At 33.1% G+C, this 17484-nt stretch overlaps 1 protein-coding gene across 1 annotated transcript; it reads left to right on the plus strand.

The window, feature by feature from the left end:
* The first annotated feature begins 1468 nt into the window (after positions 1-1468).
* Positions 1469-17416, plus strand: LOC101503438 (myosin-17). Its single transcript, XM_004507915.4, has 39 exons — positions 1469-1788; positions 4289-4417; positions 4902-5045; positions 5161-5306; positions 5393-5549; positions 5697-5755; positions 6023-6182; positions 6274-6423; positions 6525-6661; positions 6756-6902; positions 7406-7507; positions 7588-7645; positions 7734-7835; positions 8027-8064; positions 8292-8418; positions 8555-8725; positions 8883-9014; positions 9135-9244; positions 9547-9607; positions 10276-10453; positions 10784-10989; positions 11090-11209; positions 11311-11409; positions 11516-11737; positions 12611-12750; positions 13601-13718; positions 13801-13851; positions 13955-14035; positions 14166-14336; positions 14452-14607; positions 14709-14915; positions 15459-15596; positions 15673-15743; positions 15829-15928; positions 16005-16061; positions 16147-16203; positions 16292-16372; positions 16504-16586; positions 16682-17416. The coding sequence occupies exons 1-39, from the start codon at positions 1786-1788 to the stop codon at positions 16803-16805; spliced, it is 4593 nt and encodes a 1530-aa protein (XP_004507972.1). The 5' UTR covers positions 1469-1785; the 3' UTR covers positions 16806-17416.
* Positions 17417-17484: the final 68 nt, after the last annotated feature.

The raw sequence follows: 17484 nt of genomic DNA on the forward strand, positions 1-17484 counted from the left end.
CGTGTCATCATAATCTTTCCGTGCCCATCTTCTTTTTTTGGGTCAACATATGCTATGAACCTATAAAAGCAAAACGTATTCTATGAACACAACCAAATTTAAAAATCATACATTTGATTATATCTCAAATTCCAGATCACGCAATAAATGGTATTTGATTATAACTTAAATTCACATTTTATTTAAAAATCATACATTTGATTATAATGCAATAAACGATATTTGACTCATTTAAAGTAAATTTTTTACTTTACATAATAAAATAAATAATATAACTATTAATTATAAAATATATATTATTTTATGTATAATTAATTATAATATAAAAATAAAAATAATTAAAAAAATAATTTATTAATCCCTTCGTGAGTTGCATTACTCACTTTTTTTAAATTGTTATCCATTTATTAAATAAAGTTAATAAATAATAAATTTTAATTTATTAGTCCACTTCCAACACAGATTTTGCCATGTCTGATGCCACATCAACCTTTTTTAATTTCAAAAATTCATTAAACAGCTAAAAGTAAGAGAATCATACACAACAAAGATAGAATGAAAAATTTAGAAATATCAAAATCAAATTAAAAAAAGATACATTAAATCTATACTATTGATAACACATTAAATCTAAACAATGTTAGTTTAAAAAAATATACTAATATTCAACGGCTACTGTGTCGTATTCAGGTATGCAACTTTTTGTAAACGGTGCGTGTTAAACTTTGCCAGACTTAACAAGAAGTAAAAAATATAAAAAAAGACACGTTGTACTATATTATAATAAAAAATTAGTATATGAGTTTTATAAATTTTTTGATTAATAATTTATTTAATTAGTTTATGTGAACAAATTATAATATTTATTAAATTAAATGTTTTGGTATATTATCAATTTAATTTAGACTTTAATAATTACATAAATTATTTTTATAATTAAAATTAAACTTAAGAATTTAAATAAAATCATAAAAAGTTGTTTTAAAATGAATTTTAAAAATAAAATTTTAGAATTTAATGATATTAATCTAAAATATGATCAAATTATTAAATGATATATTATTTAATTATTAATAATTTAATTTAAGTAGTATTTAATTTTCAAATACTGTAAAAATTCCCTAAAAACAGTCAATCAATCAGTAGTTAATGGTGATTTTGTAAATAACTTGAGATAGGTGTGGTAAAGTGGGAGGGGAATTCGAAATTAATAATTTTGTCGTCCATTTTAATTTCTAATTTTTATTATGCGTGCAAAATTGGGTTTAGAGCCCAAAAAACCCAGCGGGTGGTATGTTGTGCACACCACGAAAATGTTAAATTGCCAGCCAATCCCATTCACTTCCTTCTCAGTGACCCCACCCGACCATTCAGCAAACAAGAAACCTCATTTTATTTATTTATTTATTTATTAAATTTAAATTTGAACAAATAAATTAAGAGAGAGAGAAAAAGACTTAAAGAAGACCTAGCATATCAAATCTCTACACAGAGAAAGAAAAAGCAGCTACTGTAGCTGTCTTCTCATTTACATCATTTCTACAAAAAAAGACTTTGGAAAGAGAGAGAAAAAAAAAAACCACATACAATCGCTGAGTTAGATACCTTTTGTTCTGTTGTTCTTTATCGTTTTCTCCGGCTTCTAATTTTAGCTTCTTCCTTCTCTAAATTCTCTTTCAAATTTCATAACTAATCGTTCTCTACTGTCCGATCTGACTCACTGAGTTCCCTCTTTCCGCTCCACTCGGATGAGTTAGTCCGTAACATCGCTCCGCATTAATCGCCATGGTAATATCGCTCTTTCTATTCCTTTGACTATATCAGCTGCTTCGTTGAATCTATTTGGACTTCGATTCGAATTTTTTATTTTATTTTTTAATTCTTATCTATGACTCATATCTTTGGGGATATTATTGTGTTTTTAGCCTAGTTTTATTAGTTAGGAATTTTGATTATTTTTAATTTTTTACAAGTGATAGTTATGTTAGTCGATCTGTGCATTATTCAAAATAAATTGTGCAAAATGAAGTTTTCTGAACATGAACGGGTGGTATATAAGATCGAGGGTTAATTTTGGATATTTAATTCTGTATTTAAGGGAAAATAAAAGAGGTTACACAGAATCAGCCAATTTTTATTGGTATTGGAAAATAAATAAATCAACTTCCAAAATTACCCTTGGAATACTTTGTACACATGAATGCAATGATGGCTACAATTGGTGGAAACATTCTAGTAATGCCGCCAAATTTTCATAAAAATCTTAGTACTACAAAATTTGTCATGAAAGTTATTTTAAATAGAACGGCTGCACTTATGAGGAAGCCGCAATTTTATTCTTGGAGATCGCTCATGTGATGAGTAGAAGCTAATTTTTGGTTATAAGTAGAACAATAGATGAGAAATTGATTATTGAAAGCTATTTTACTGTCATATTTTGATGAGAGTTAATGGAGCTATTTTTACAATCATATGTTGATAACTAGTTGATGAGAGGTAATGGAAACTATGTTTACTATCATATTATTTTATTAGTGGAAGCTATATTTTTATTGTTATAGTCACACCATTAAGCAAAATAGTTCAAGCCAAATTCATGCTAATATCAATAATATTTTTTTGGTTGGATGCTAATATCAATACTATAAAGCATACAAAACATGATTTCCTATTTACATTGACATAGTCAGAACTTGTGATTAATATAGTGTGATACTAGTGGTATTAGTTGGATATTTTTCTCACAAACTTAAACACATACTAATACTCTAACAAAAGAATTGCACTAATATCTCAATCACAAAAAATTAAACATCTTTCAAAATCAACTCTTCATTTCATTCAAAATTGCACTAATATCTCAATCATAGAAATGCAACATCTTTCAAAAACTAATACAAATTTTTTTTGTTAGTGTGGTCTCATAAGATTTCATATCACCTCCAAACAATGGACCATAACTAGATGTTGCCATTTTTAGCTATTAGGAGGAACAATACAAATTTTATTTGAGTAAAGAAGAAAGTATGGTATGATTTGAATGCCTTTTTATTATGTTTTGCAAAGAAAAGAAGAGAGTAGTGGATTTTTATCTTCTAACTGTAAATGAGAGTAGTAAATGACATTGAAAATTGGAGTAAGGAAGTTTCAGTTAAATGAAGTGTATTACGGGAGAAATAATATTTAATATAGTAAAGATTGCTGAAAGTTGCTTATATTTTGGATCATGAAAGACTAGTTTTTTTTTGCTTATATTCGAAACCTGAGGGAGTATATACATAACTTGATTTTGGATTTTGATAGAATCCAGAAAATATTACTTGATGAATTTAATTATCGAGTATTATTACTATACCATAAGTCATTGAAGGGAAATGGAATGTTAAGAAAAATATTAATATGTATAAATTATTTGGCATATATTTCCCTTGTAATTATGTTTGCTTGTACATTTTTAAATGTTTGGTTAAAACTTAAAGGGGAGCAACTATGTTTTGATTCAAAAAATTGTGCTATTTTCTATGAGGCGAATCTCATGAATATGTAATAAGAGAGAGGAAAACAGAATTAACGACAACAGAAAAAAGTGTATACAAATAACGATATTAACACTTCAAAAGAACGATATAAAATAACACCTCAAAAGAAAATGATATTAACACTTCTATGTTTTGTCGTTTTGAAACTTATGCTTGCAGCACAATCTACGACGTTTAACGTTATGTTCACTGACATATATAATGACAAAGCCAAACCACATATGTGATTGTAATTTGTGCATATTATTTCCAAAATTTGTACTCACTTATTGTGATCAGTCACCGTTATTATTTATATATGTATCTAACATTGGTTATTTTATATCACTGTCTATTGATTTAGACATTTGTTTGGTTTTCTTCTTTATCATAAATCATTATTCTTTCTGTTAAATGAAAATGAAAGTTTAAGTAGTGTTCATAAGTCCTGTGTACTAATTATCTAAATCTATACGGGTTGATAATGCCATTAACAACTTGGTTACATTACATATATGGCTTTGCCTTTAGTAGCTGTAATTTTTTACTGTAGAAAAACTACTTATCTTCCATTTTGTGTATGTCTGTTGGGAACATTAGCTTCAATGAGCAGTTATTTAAGTTTTAGCAGATGACATAGATACCTATTTATAAAATGATTATTTTCAAAATTAATCCATTGCTTTTGATTGATACTGTGGAATAGCAGCAGTGTTTTTTTCTCTGAACTAACATTTTCCTTTGAATGTTCAATATGTTTGTCTTTGCAGTCTGCACCAGTAAACATTATTGTTGGTTCTCATGTCTGGGTTGAAGATCCAGCACAAGCATGGATTGGTGGAGAAGTTACTAAAATCAATGGCGAACAACTCCATGTTCGCACTGGAGATGGGAAAACGGTGAGTCAAACTGTCTGTACTGTGTGTAAGAAGTTGTTTGCATAGATTCTCTGTTTGTTTTGTATATTGTTTTTGGGTTATCGAAACTGTTTTTCTATTACTTCTCTAAGATTCTAGCAGGGATAAATCACTTTTAGGAATTGTACGATAATTTTCTTATACAGTGCAATTTTGTTAAATTGTGCCTTTTATCTTTATTTTATGGATTTGGCTCCTCTAAAGTGAGCAACCCACTTTACTTTAGAGAATAAAGTGAGTAATATTAACCATTGATTATCAAATGAATAGTTGATATTATGTGCACATGAACGACCAATCATGGGTGGTTATAATATCAACCATTGATTCACTTTCTTTACCAACTTCTCACTTTGGAGGAGCCAAATTCTTATTTTATAGTTACAGATTTTCCGCTTTGACCAGTAACTAGACAAGAGTAACTTGAGCTTAATGTTCTTTTAACACTCGGGGAATCTGGTTGTAGGTTGTCAAAAGCATCTCAAAGGTTTTTCCCAAGGACAATGAAGCCCCACCTGGAGGTGTAGATGACATGACAAAATTGTCATACTTGCATGAGCCAGGAGTTCTGAACAACTTGGCAACTAGATACGAACTTAATGAAATCTATGTAAGATTCTCAAAATATCTACTTTTTTCATTTAATAATATTAAGGTTGTTTATGTTGAGTAAGAGTAGAACTTGTGAATACTATAATCATGCCACTCCTCCATCATCATTGCAGACATATACCGGAAATATCCTGATTGCGATAAACCCATTTCAAAGGTTACCACATCTATATGACACTCACATGATGGAACAATACAAAGGAGCTGGATTTGGAGAGTTGAGCCCCCATGTTTTTGCAGTTGCAGATGTTGCATACAGGTGAGAAATGTCAATATAATTTTATTTTCTTATGTTCTTTATGTATGGTTTGTTTATGACCATATTTATGTTTTTATTTGTGTTAGGGCAATGATCAATGAAGGAAAAAGCAACTCAATTCTGGTTAGTGGTGAGAGTGGTGCTGGTAAGACAGAGACAACAAAAATGCTTATGCGATATCTTGCATACCTTGGGGGCCGGTCCGGAGTAGAAGGGCGGACAGTTGAACAACAAGTTTTAGAAGTAAGATGTAGCATCATCTTTTTTGTTTTGTATGGCCCATTCTTTATATTACTTCATTTTATTTCATATTTTGTCAGATATGTAGGATGTTAAAAAATGTGGAAACTGTTTTCTCTCATTTTTGGTTCTGTATTAATTACTTTGCAGTCTAATCCAGTTCTTGAAGCATTTGGCAATGCCAAAACAGTGAGAAACAATAATTCAAGGTGAGTGCTGACAGCTGCATGAAATATCAAGTAAAACGATGTCATAAAATGGTTTGGCAAAATGATTGTAACAATGTTGCTTCATAGTAGAACTGAGATATATCAGTTCAGTTAGTCATTGGCTAAAATCTATGAACACTTAGAATTGTGGGTTCTGTTTGCCAGGAATATGTTGCATTAATCACTGCACAATAGAAAAACATTGTTCTCTTCTTCAAATTTGATATAACATGTATTTTTCATGTTCCTCCTGATTTTGAGATGCAGTCGTTTTGGTAAATTTGTTGAGATACAATTTGACAACAAAGGAAGGATTTCTGGGGCAGCTATACGAACTTATCTACTTGAGAGGTCCCGTGTTTGCCAAATTTCAGATCCTGAGAGAAATTACCACTGCTTTTACCTTCTTTGTGCAGCACCAGCTGAGGTAAAAGTATTCTTTCTTTATAGTTCAATTCTTCCATATCTTTGTCACAAAGATCATGTTCTATATTAATGTCATATTTGATATTCTGCAGGAAAAAGAGAAGTATAAGCTTGGAAGTCCTAGCTCCTTCCATTATTTAAACCAATCCAACTGCTACGGGCTGGATGGAGTGGACGATGCAGAAGAATATCTTGCAACTCGAAGAGCAATGGACATTGTTGGAATCAGTGAGGAGGAGCAGGTTACTCTTCCTGAGTTCTTTTTTTTAACACCTTGGGTTTTTTTTTTGAAAAACTATGATATTTTTGTATGTTGCTTTAATGATATAGACCTATGTTTCAGGAAGCAATTTTTAGGGTTGTTGCAGCAGTTTTGCACCTTGGAAATGTTGAATTTGCAAAAGGAGAGGAGATCGACTCTTCCGTCCTTAAGGATGAGAAGTCTAGGTTCCATCTTAATACGACTGCTGAGCTTCTTAAGTATGGCTAACACAATCCTTGTGTGCATATCATTTGCATTACTGCATTATGATTTTGTTGATATTCTGTATACTTTACCATGGAATTATTGTAGGTGTGATGTTAAGAGCTTGGAAGATGCACTGATCAAGCGTGTCATGGTAACACCTGAGGAGGTTATTACAAGAACACTTGATCCTGTTGCAGCTATCAGTAGCAAGGATGCATTTGCTAAAACTATTTATTCTCGTTTGTTTGACTGGTAATGAACCCTGAGCACTACTTTTATGTGTACAATATTGCAAGCCATATCTAGATTCTCTCTCTTGCAACAATGTGTTCAAAGAAAGAAAGAACTATTAAAAATAGTTAAAGCTCAAATGTATTATATTGAATGGCCAAAACAATTTAATTCTTACTATAGGATGGTATAGAGTAGCGAACTGGAATTATTATTGCTATCAGTAGTCTCCAGGAAAAACTAGTTATGTGATTGGACCATAATTTTTCTAAGGGTCATGCTAACAAATGCCCTTAGGGAACTTGATAAGCAACCAAAAAAGGAAATAAAAAACAAGTTTTGAGTGAAAAATATCACTTTTTGTAATTCCAAAGTATGAATTACACAACTTCCAAGATTTCTTTTCTACATTTGGATTCTTAACAAATGCCACAAAGGCACTTATTAGCATTTCCCTTTTTCTAAGTATAATTTTCCTTTCTTCTAGATCTCATATTCTGACAAATTCTCATTATTGGTTTCAGGCTAGTGGAGAAGATTAACAATTCAATTGGGCAAGATCCAAATTCAAAATCTATCATTGGAGTTCTTGATATCTATGGGTTTGAAAGTTTTAAATTTAACAGGTGAGCTAATGATATCATCTAGTATTTGTGGTAAGTACTTCAGTATTTAGCCTTGTATCTGATAAATTTCGTTGTCATAGTTTTGAGCAGTTCTGTATTAATTTTACAAATGAGAAGCTACAGCAACATTTTAATCAGGTATCATAGTTTCTTGTACAATTTATGATTTATATTCTATCATATTTTCTCCCAGATAATTGAGTTTTTTCTTATTAAATGGTTGCAGCATGTCTTTAAAATGGAACAAGAAGAATACACTAAGGAAGAAATCGATTGGAGTTACATAGAGTTTGTTGACAACCAAGATGTTTTGGATCTAATTGAGAAGGTATTTCACTGTTGCTTGCTCTCTTGTTGGCTGCCTTACGGCCAACTACAAGTATAAAATGTATTTTTTTAAGTGTGTAGCCTATCAAATGTTATTGAAGGGAAGTACTTGCTTTAGTTATATTAGCACTTTCTCTGTTTCCTACACAATAAATTCTTGTAATGATGATTTTGATATTCATTCTTTTGCAGAAACCTGGAGGAATAATTTCACTTCTTGATGAAGCCTGGTATGCATTTGCCAGTGATTTCATTGTTAAACTAGTATTGCTTTTATGTTTGATCGAAGCTAGATGCATTGTCTTTTCTGATGCCACTTTCTTTTACTATCTTAGTTTTGTGATTGTATGGTATTTCCAGTTTTTTGAAAGTAGGATATATGTAAAACTTAATATCAGGCATTACTTGAACTCTGTAGTTCTGCTTGGACTCATGTCAGCCTTGTTGTGTGAAACAGTATGTTTCCTAAGTCTACACATGAAACATTTTCTCAGAAGTTGTACCAGACATTCAAAAACAACAAGCGCTTTATCAAACCGAAACTTTCTCGAACTAGTTTCACAATATCTCATTATGCAGGGGAGGTAACTTTTCTCTTTTTTTATTGCATGTTTCCTTTCACGACATTTTATTTATTTATATATATTTATTTATTCATTTATTGAACTTTTCCTTTAATATATTATTTGCCTTCTTTTTGACTATTTCTCCTTTGTCCAGGTGACATATCAGGCTGATATGTTTATTGACAAAAACAAGGATTATGTGGTGGCAGAACATCAGGATCTGTTGATAGCCTCAAAATGCTCATTTGTGGCAGGTCTATTTCCCCCCTCTCCAGAGGAGTCTTCAAAATCATCAAAGTTCTCTTCAATAGGATCTCGCTTTAAGGTAATAATTTATACCACTCCTCTTCTGAGTTCTATTGTATTTCATTATTATTCAGTCTTTGTGATATTCCTAGCTTGGGTTTGTGGGGTTTTGATTTACTATTTTACTAGTAATTATTAGTAACTAGTAATAAATGACACAATTCTGAAAATTGCAGTTACAACTTCAGTCTTTGATGGAGACTCTAAGTTCAACAGAACCTCACTATATTCGATGCGTGAAACCAAATAATGTTCTCAAGCCTGCTATTTTTGAAAATCTCAACATTATCCAACAACTGCGCTGTGGTGTGAGTATATATCACTCTTTCTTTCTCTTTGTTAGCTTTACAAACTTGAGCTTAGAGTGAAAATATCTTTGGCATGCGTTTATACTTTAAATTTGTTTGTCTCATTGTTATTTGATTTAGGGTGTTCTAGAGGCAATTAGAATCAGCTGTGCTGGATATCCTACAAGACGGACCTTTTATGAATTTCTCAACCGATTTGGTGTTCTTGCCCCTGAAGTTCTGGATGGAAAGTAAAGCTCATCTCCTTGTTGGGCTGTTCTTATACTTGAATAGGAAAATGATTTTTTTGGTTTTTCATGCAACTTTATGTCTCATGTTTCTATATTTTCTAGAGCAGTCATTATTTTATCAATTGATTATTGGCTTCTTATACTTGAATAGGAAAATGACTTTTTGGTTTTTCATGCAAACTTATGTCTCGTGTTTCTATATTTTCTAGAGCAGTCATTATTTTATCAATTGATTATTGGCTTCTTTTGCTAGCATGTTGTGCCCGTTTACTTGTAAATTGTTTTTACTTGCTCCTTTTCAGTTACGACGACATGGTTGCATGCCAAATGATCCTGGATAAAATGGGTATGAAAGGCTATCAGGTGATTCAATTCTCCTTATAACTTAGATATGTTGGTGATTGTCCATGGGAGGGTCAATTTTATAAAAGAGGACCAGCAAACCATGTTCAATTATTTTCCGAATAATTGGCACCCAGGATATGTATACCAATCTTTAAATTGTTCGTTAGAGAAATGCTAGGAACACTCTGTATCACATACTATTATTGGGGGATTGTTGCATGATTCCCATTATATAACTTGGGTCTCCAGTATCTATTTGGTGTGTGGCCCATATAAAATTCGCTGTAACAATAAAGAGTGCATTGGACAGAGCGTTTTTCTAGTATTCTTTATCTTATAATGCATGCATGATAGTCCCTTAAGAATACTTACATGACTAATGAGACTTGTGGAGCATCCTAATGCTATTAAATGTAGACTATCGCTGGGAAAAAGTTAATGAGAAAATAGACATATTTGCTTATAGGCGTATTGTTTGAATTATGAACCACTCTGTACTCTCTCCATAATTTCTATAGGACTTACTGTGACTCCTGAATTGAAAATTTTTCTATTTTATTTTTTTTTACTTTTTTCCAACCATTACCATTTTCATTTAGTATTTTGTTAAACTATTCAGAAGTATATCTATTTGAATGAATTTTGTAAACAATGAAGTCATACAAGATTTTTTAATGGTTTACCAGATAGGCAAGACAAAGGTTTTCCTAAGAGCAGGCCAAATGGCTGAGTTGGATGCAAGAAGATCCGAAGTCCTGGGAAATGCAGCTAGAATCATCCAGAGGCAAACTCGTACCCATATTGCACGCAAGGAATTCGTTGAATTGCGTCGAGCTGCAATTAGTTTGCAATCTAATTTGCGAGGTACCCCTAATCTTCTCATTACATGTTTGAGTTCTGTTGCTACTTTGTTGTTTAGTGGTTTGTGACCTTAACTGCATGTTTAGATTAACTCAATCCCTAGAAAATAAATATATATATATTTTTTTTCAACAATTTTCATTAAAATTTCAATTATACCAAGTAAGCCCGTGTCATATTTATCCCCAGTTAGTTTGGTGTTTTAGTTCGTAACATTTTAGAATCCATGCAGCACTAAATTAGTTGGGATTTTCTCACAAAGTAGGTTTCCTTCTCATGGTTTGGTCTGTATAAACTATTATCCTTAATATGTTTCTTTTCAATAACAAATAGGAATATTGGCCCGGAAGCTCTATGAGCAGTTACGACGTGAAGCAGCAGCTTTGAAAATAGAAAAGAACTTCAGAGGATACATTGCTAGGAAATCTTACTTAAAAGAACGATCGTCTGCAATTATAATACAGACAGGTTTAAGGGCTATGAAGGCTCGTGATGAATTTAGATTTAGAAAGCAGACAAAGGCTGCAATTCAAATTCAGGTTCTCTTGTTGATCTTCTTAGTTAGACTGTTACGTTGAGAAAAGTAAATCATATAATCCTTTTACCTGCTATAATGATATTTTCTGTTAATCTCTTCAGGCTCATTTGCGTCGGCATATTGCATATTCATATTATAAGAGGTTGCAAAAGGCAGTGGTTGTTACTCAGTGTGGTTGGAGGAGAAGGGTTGCTAGAAAGGAACTTAGAATGCTGAAAATGGTCTGGATGATACTCTCTTTCATGATGTTTGTGTAATAAGTGAACTACGTCTTGCTTTATAAGAATTTGCTCATGGAATTATATTGTTTAATTGCATTCAGGCTGCAAGAGAAACAGGGGCTCTCAAAGAAGCAAAAGACAAACTAGAAAAGCGTGTTGAAGAACTTACATGGCGTTTGCAAATTGAGAAGCGTTTGAGAGTAACTTCATTATCGAATATTCAGATACATCTATTGCCATTTTAATGGCTGACATAATGTTGCAACTTTTAATATCATAAACTTGTATGATTTTAACTGATTACAGACTGATTTGGAAGACGAAAAGGCACAAGAGGTTGCTAAGTTACATGATGCTTTACATGCAATGCAAATACAAGTTGAAGAAGCAAATGCCAGGGTCATCAAAGAGCGTGAAGCAGCACAGAAAGCCATTGAGGAAGCACCTCCAGTTATTAAAGAGACTCCTGTTATAATTGAAGATACTGAAAAGATTAATTCTTTATTGGCTGATATCAATAGTTTGAAGGTATTTTTATTAGTGATACACCGGTATTTTAGTAATTTACGTTTTATAGCGAGTAATTTGTAAGTTTCTAGTAGGAAAAAATGTTTAAAAGGGAAAATGTATGCCTTCTTCAGCTAAATCATCCAAAGAATGCTATATTTTTTTGTTTCTTCTCCCCTTTAACTTTGACTCCTATTGATTCTCTCAAATTAATGTTCAAGGCATCCTTGTATTTCATTACATCTTTTTGAAGATATTGATTAAATAATTAATTTTTTGGAGAAAAGACACTTAGTATAGTGGAATTTGAACAAATTGCTATTGCTCCACGATACACCATTGAGTACAAAATATTGTCAAATAGCCTCTATAGCATAGTGGAATTTGAACAAATTGCTATTGCTCCACGATACACCATTGAGTACAAAATATTGTTAAATAGCCACTACTGCGGCGCTCTAGCACTATAGAATAGCGTAAGTTGAACAAACCGCCATTATCCGCGATCCACATTTGACAATATTGTTGAAAGATACACATGTCCCCTTTATTTTTAATAAACACTCACCAACTTTTTTTGTTTAATAAGATTCCACTCACCACCCTTTCTAGTTTAACTCCAGAGGTGGTGAGTGTTTCTTCAAAAATAGAAGGTGTGTTTTTGTGTCATTCAAGCAGACTTTGAGGGAAGAGAGTGCATTAGTGGGATATCTAGCTTTTCTGTTACGTATAATCATTGATAGTTGGATTGGATTGTATTGATATTACTTATCATTCAGTCGCTTTCTTTACGTAGAAAGGAGGGACAGAGCCAGGAAATTTTCATTAATTGTTGTATGGGGTGCTTTAGCAACATAGTACTTATTGACTCCCATTGTTTAATATGTGATACAGGAGTCACTGCTATTGGAAAGAGAGGCTAAAGAAGAGGTCAAAAAAGCTCAGGCTGAGGCTGAAGTTAAAAATAAGGAGCTGGTTAAAAAACTTGAGGATTCTGACCGCAAAGTGGATCAACTCCAAGAATTGGTTCAGAGGTTAGTAATGTTTGATGAGTAGAAAGATCTCTATAGTCATGAGTATTAGTTTCACTGGGTTTATATGCAAATGTATCAAATTTCAAAATAAAAGAGCCAACAACCAAAGTTTTAGATATAAAACATTTATCTGCTTTCACATAATAGCTTAAACTGTTGAGATAGTTGATTCATTACATGGTATTTGGTCCTCTGACCAAATCATTTTGAAATTAAGCACAGGCTTAGTGAGCCTGTGCACTTCTGTTTCAAGGTCAAAGCGGCTCTTGCTTGAGAATCAGGATGCGTGTTAGATATAAAACCATTCACATGCTTTCATCTAATGTGTTAGCTTTTGGCATATATACGTAATAAAAATCCAGGATGTATCAACTTTCATATTTTAACTTGCATTATTTGATTATTTGATTTTTCTATCCTTTAAATCTGTAATGCATCCAACAATTACTACTAGCCTACTACAAATGTTTCAAATTTCAATTCTACTCTCAAACAAGTCATTACACTTCACCATGCTAGCTCAGTGGTAAGAGCTTATCCTTGTAATCTCAAGGTATCGAGTTCAAATCCCTTGGGGGACAGTTGTAAATTGGTCCTTAATGCCACTTTGATTAATTAAAATTTCCCCCTTTCCTATTTTTTTTATAAACAAAGTCATTACACTTCACTGTGCATGTATGACAGACTAATACTTGATAGTTAATGAGGACTATTTTATAAAATTGTCAAACTCATTCATTCATTTATTGTTTTTCTTAATCTATGTGAACAAACCTTAAACTAAACATATTTGGGGACGTTTGTTAATATAAATATGATTAAATTTTAAAAATTGCTCTATATGGTGCAGATTGGAGGAAAAAATTTCCAATTCAGAGTCAGAAAATCAAATTCTTCGGCAGCAAGCATTGGCTGCATCACCAACTGGAAAAGCTCTATCTGCAAGACCTAGGACAGTGATTATTCAGGTAAGAAAACATACATGAGGTCATCGCTAAAACTATTGTATATAAGAGTGACTCACTACGGGATTTTGTGCATGAGATGCAGAGGACACCAGAAAACGGGAATGCTCTAAATGGGGAGGCAAAAACTGGATCAGTAAGAGGATACTTTTTTTTTATATGAACCTATATCAGCAATTAATTTTGGTAATGGAACATTATGTTTAATCTGTTAATTCATACCTTTCTGTATATATTAGGATACGACTCTTGCTCTATCCAATGTACGTGAGCCTGAATCTGAAGGAAAGCCACAGAAATCTCTCAATGAGAAACAACAAGTGAGTGGCTACATATATGTACTGAATAATGTGAATTGTGATACATGCTTCAAATTGCCATTTCAATTTAAATAATTTTTCCTTCGTTTTCTTGACCATTCCTATTGAAATTTTTCACTTTCTGGTTCAGGAAAACCAGGACTTGTTGATCAAGTGCATATCACAAGATTTGGGATTTTCTGGGGGCAAACCTGTTGCTGCATGCGTCATATATAAATGCCTTCTACACTGGAGGTCATTTGAAGTTGAAAGAACAACTGTCTTTGACCGAATCATTCAAACAATAGCTTCAGCTGTTGAGGTAATGTCACACTTTTGGATTACTTGTGTAAATATTCACGATGCAGTGGTTTTGCATTTTAGGAACTTCTGAAATGCCCAAAATATGTTACTGACACTGTTCTGCAACACTGAAGGCCCAAGATAATACTGATGTATTAGCCTATTGGTTGTCTAATACATCTACTTTATTGATGCTCCTCCAACGCACTCTCAAAGCAAGTGGAGCTGCTAGCTTAACACCACAACGCCGGAGAACAGCATCATCTTCTCTGTTTGGAAGAATGTCTCAAGTAAAAATCAACTGCTTACCCTTGCTGAATAAATTATGTCACTTTATGTAGGTTTCATTTATATGCTACAGTTTGATATTGATTGCCTTTTGGCATTTTAGGGACTAAGGGCATCTCCTCAAAGTGCTGGATTGCCATTTATAAATGGTCGAGGTCTCAGTAGACTTGATGGTTTACGGCAAGTAGAAGCGAAATATCCGGCACTTCTGTTTAAGCAACAGCTTACCGCCTTCCTTGAAAAATTATATGGAATGATACGAGACAACCTGAAAAAGGAGATATCCCCATTACTTGGACTGTGTATACAGGTAAAAAAAATTCAGGAAATGGCAATAAGAATTGTGATAAATTTGCATTGGTTAAGGGCCCTTTAGCAATCAATTAATCAATCATACCTGGCTTTTAATTGAATGCCATCTTTGTTTATGTTACTTCTACAAGAATCATAACCAATATTTATGCAAATTAAGCAAAATATAAATTGTTTATAGAGACTATCAAACACACATGACATACATAAAGGAGGCACACTGTGCCTGTAGTGGCCGATTTATAACCAGGAAAATAGAACTTTTCTCTTTTTACATGATCATTCAGAAAGCAGTTCATAGAAAGAAAAAGTTTTCATCTGCTAATTGCACCTGGACTATCCTCTTATTTTATGTTATATTTTTTTCTTTTACAAGTAATCCCTAAATCACCAGTAGGTACTTGTGCATATTCTTGCATTTCTTTTCTATATGCAGCAGTCACAACTTACAAGGTTTCGGCTACCCAGTAATTGATAAGCTTAATTCTCGGGTTGTATAATATATTGTTCATTTTACTATCTTATGATAAAACAACTGCAGGCTCCAAGGACCTCCCGTCAAGGTTTAGTAAAAGGGCGCTCACATGCTAATGCGGTAGCTCAGCAAGCTTTAGTAGCTCACTGGCAAAGTATTGTGAAAAGCTTAAACAATTATCTGAAGATAATGAAAGCTAACTATGTGAGTTTCAGTTTCTAGTTTCTACATTTCCATTATTAGAGTTTGATCTTAATCTGTTAGAGGTCTGGTTTAACAGGCACCTCCTTTCTTGGTCCGCAAAGTGTTCACACAAATATTCTCGTTCATCGATGTTCAATTATTCAACAGGTAACCTCTTTCTCCCATTTTGCATTGCATGTTATATTGCAGAATGCAGACTTTTTCATGGACTTAATCTGGTCATTACTTGCAGTCTTCTGCTGCGCCGTGAGTGTTGTTCATTCAGCAATGGGGAGTACGTAAAGACAGGTTTGGCTGAATTAGAACAGTGGTGCGTCGAGGCAACGGAGGAGGTGAGCACCAAGCAACTGATTCAGATTGTTTACTTTTCTATTTTACAATTTTTACCTCAATCTATTGTGTGTACAGTACTCTGGCTCAGCTTGGGAGGAACTGAAACATATCAGGCAGGCAGTTGGATTCCTGGTAACAGTCAGCTTTCATACATATTCAAAATAAATTCAATATTGATATCTAACGTAAATGACTGAATCTCATTTTTCTGTTTCAGGTGATACATCAAAAACCCAAGAAGTCCCTGAATGAAATAACTAAGGAGCTTTGCCCTGTGGGTGCTTTCTCTTTTTGTATTAACTATTCATGAGCTCACAATTCGCTCTGAATCTATTGCTTAGTATAACATATTGGTGTTGCAGGGTCTCAGTATACAACAGTTATATAGGATAAGTACAATGTACTGGGATGACAAATACGGCACTCACAGTGTGTCTACGGACGTAAGTTAACATTGCTAACTTTTATTTTGTCATTAATCTGTTTGTAATATTTCTACGATTGAATTGCACCTCTTTTGTACAATTCCCAAGGTGGGAACACCTGAGATGTGATAATTCTATGCACTATTCAGGTTACAACAAGCATGAGAGCTATGGTATCTGAGGATTCTAATAATGCTGTCAGCACTTCTTTCCTATTAGATGATGACTCGAGGTACAGTATCACTTCAGGAACCAGTTTAATATTTCATTGCTTGCCTTTGACTTTGCTGTAGCATTTTTCTTTTTAACCTTTGAATATGGATGCAGCATTCCATTTTCGGTGGATGACATCTCCAAATCCATGCAACAAGTAGAAGTAGCTGATGTGGATCCTCCTCCGTTGATACGTGAGAACTCAGGGTTTGGGTTCTTACTAGCTCGCTCGGAGTAATACACACACAATCGTTGATTATTGCCTCTAATGATCCATCTTGTGGGTATCCCCAGAGCCCGGCACAAAGATGCAGGTGCCAAGCTGTGCATATAATTTTACTTTACTCACGTGTATAGTATATTTTCACCAACTCAGGCTTCTAATATTGGTGAGTTGCCTGGGTTATCATTTTTACCCATCAAGTTTCATCAACGCGAGGGGTTTTGTTAAGAAGCTATGTTGCAAGGCACGTGACGAATGGCGATCGTTGGTACAGCCATACAGGTTGATGTACAGTCATTGTCGTCACACCTGCCCAAGGTTCTTTTCTCATTTTGTTGGTTTGCAAGTCTTATTATATGTGGGTGCAATTAGTGACTCCATATATTTTATAGGGCATATTTGTTTCATGTGGTTGCTATTTGTATTTGCATGTGCATTTTATTTATTTATCAAGTTTAAACATAAGTTAGTTTTTTTGAACGGCTGAGTTATAATGAGATAACTCAGTGCACCTGTACAGACGTGTGATCATTTATTTGAATTTCATTTATTTATTTTGAAAGCCACTTGATACACAATTATTTGGATTACTAAAATATTTAATATTAACAACTGGAAGTTGCCCATTTTTTGTTGTCACCTCATACTTTTCTTTGACATTATTTACTCAAGGTAAAAATTTAGTGTAGTGGTA

Source organism: Cicer arietinum, chromosome 7 (genome assembly GCF_000331145.2).
Source record: "Cicer arietinum cultivar CDC Frontier isolate Library 1 chromosome 7, Cicar.CDCFrontier_v2.0, whole genome shotgun sequence".
In the NCBI taxonomy this organism is placed as follows: Eukaryota; Viridiplantae; Streptophyta; class Magnoliopsida; order Fabales; family Fabaceae; genus Cicer; species Cicer arietinum.

Bases quoted from the DNA above. Each gene is read 5' to 3' on its own strand.
- LOC101503438 (XM_004507915.4), top strand. The intron at 6,424-6,524 runs GTTACTCTTCCT...CCTATGTTTCAG, and splicing joins GAATCAGTGAGGAGGAGCAG to GAAGCAATTTTTAGGGTTGT. The intron at 7,508-7,587 runs GTGAGCTAATGA...TCGTTGTCATAG, and splicing joins GAAAGTTTTAAATTTAACAG to TTTTGAGCAGTTCTGTATTA.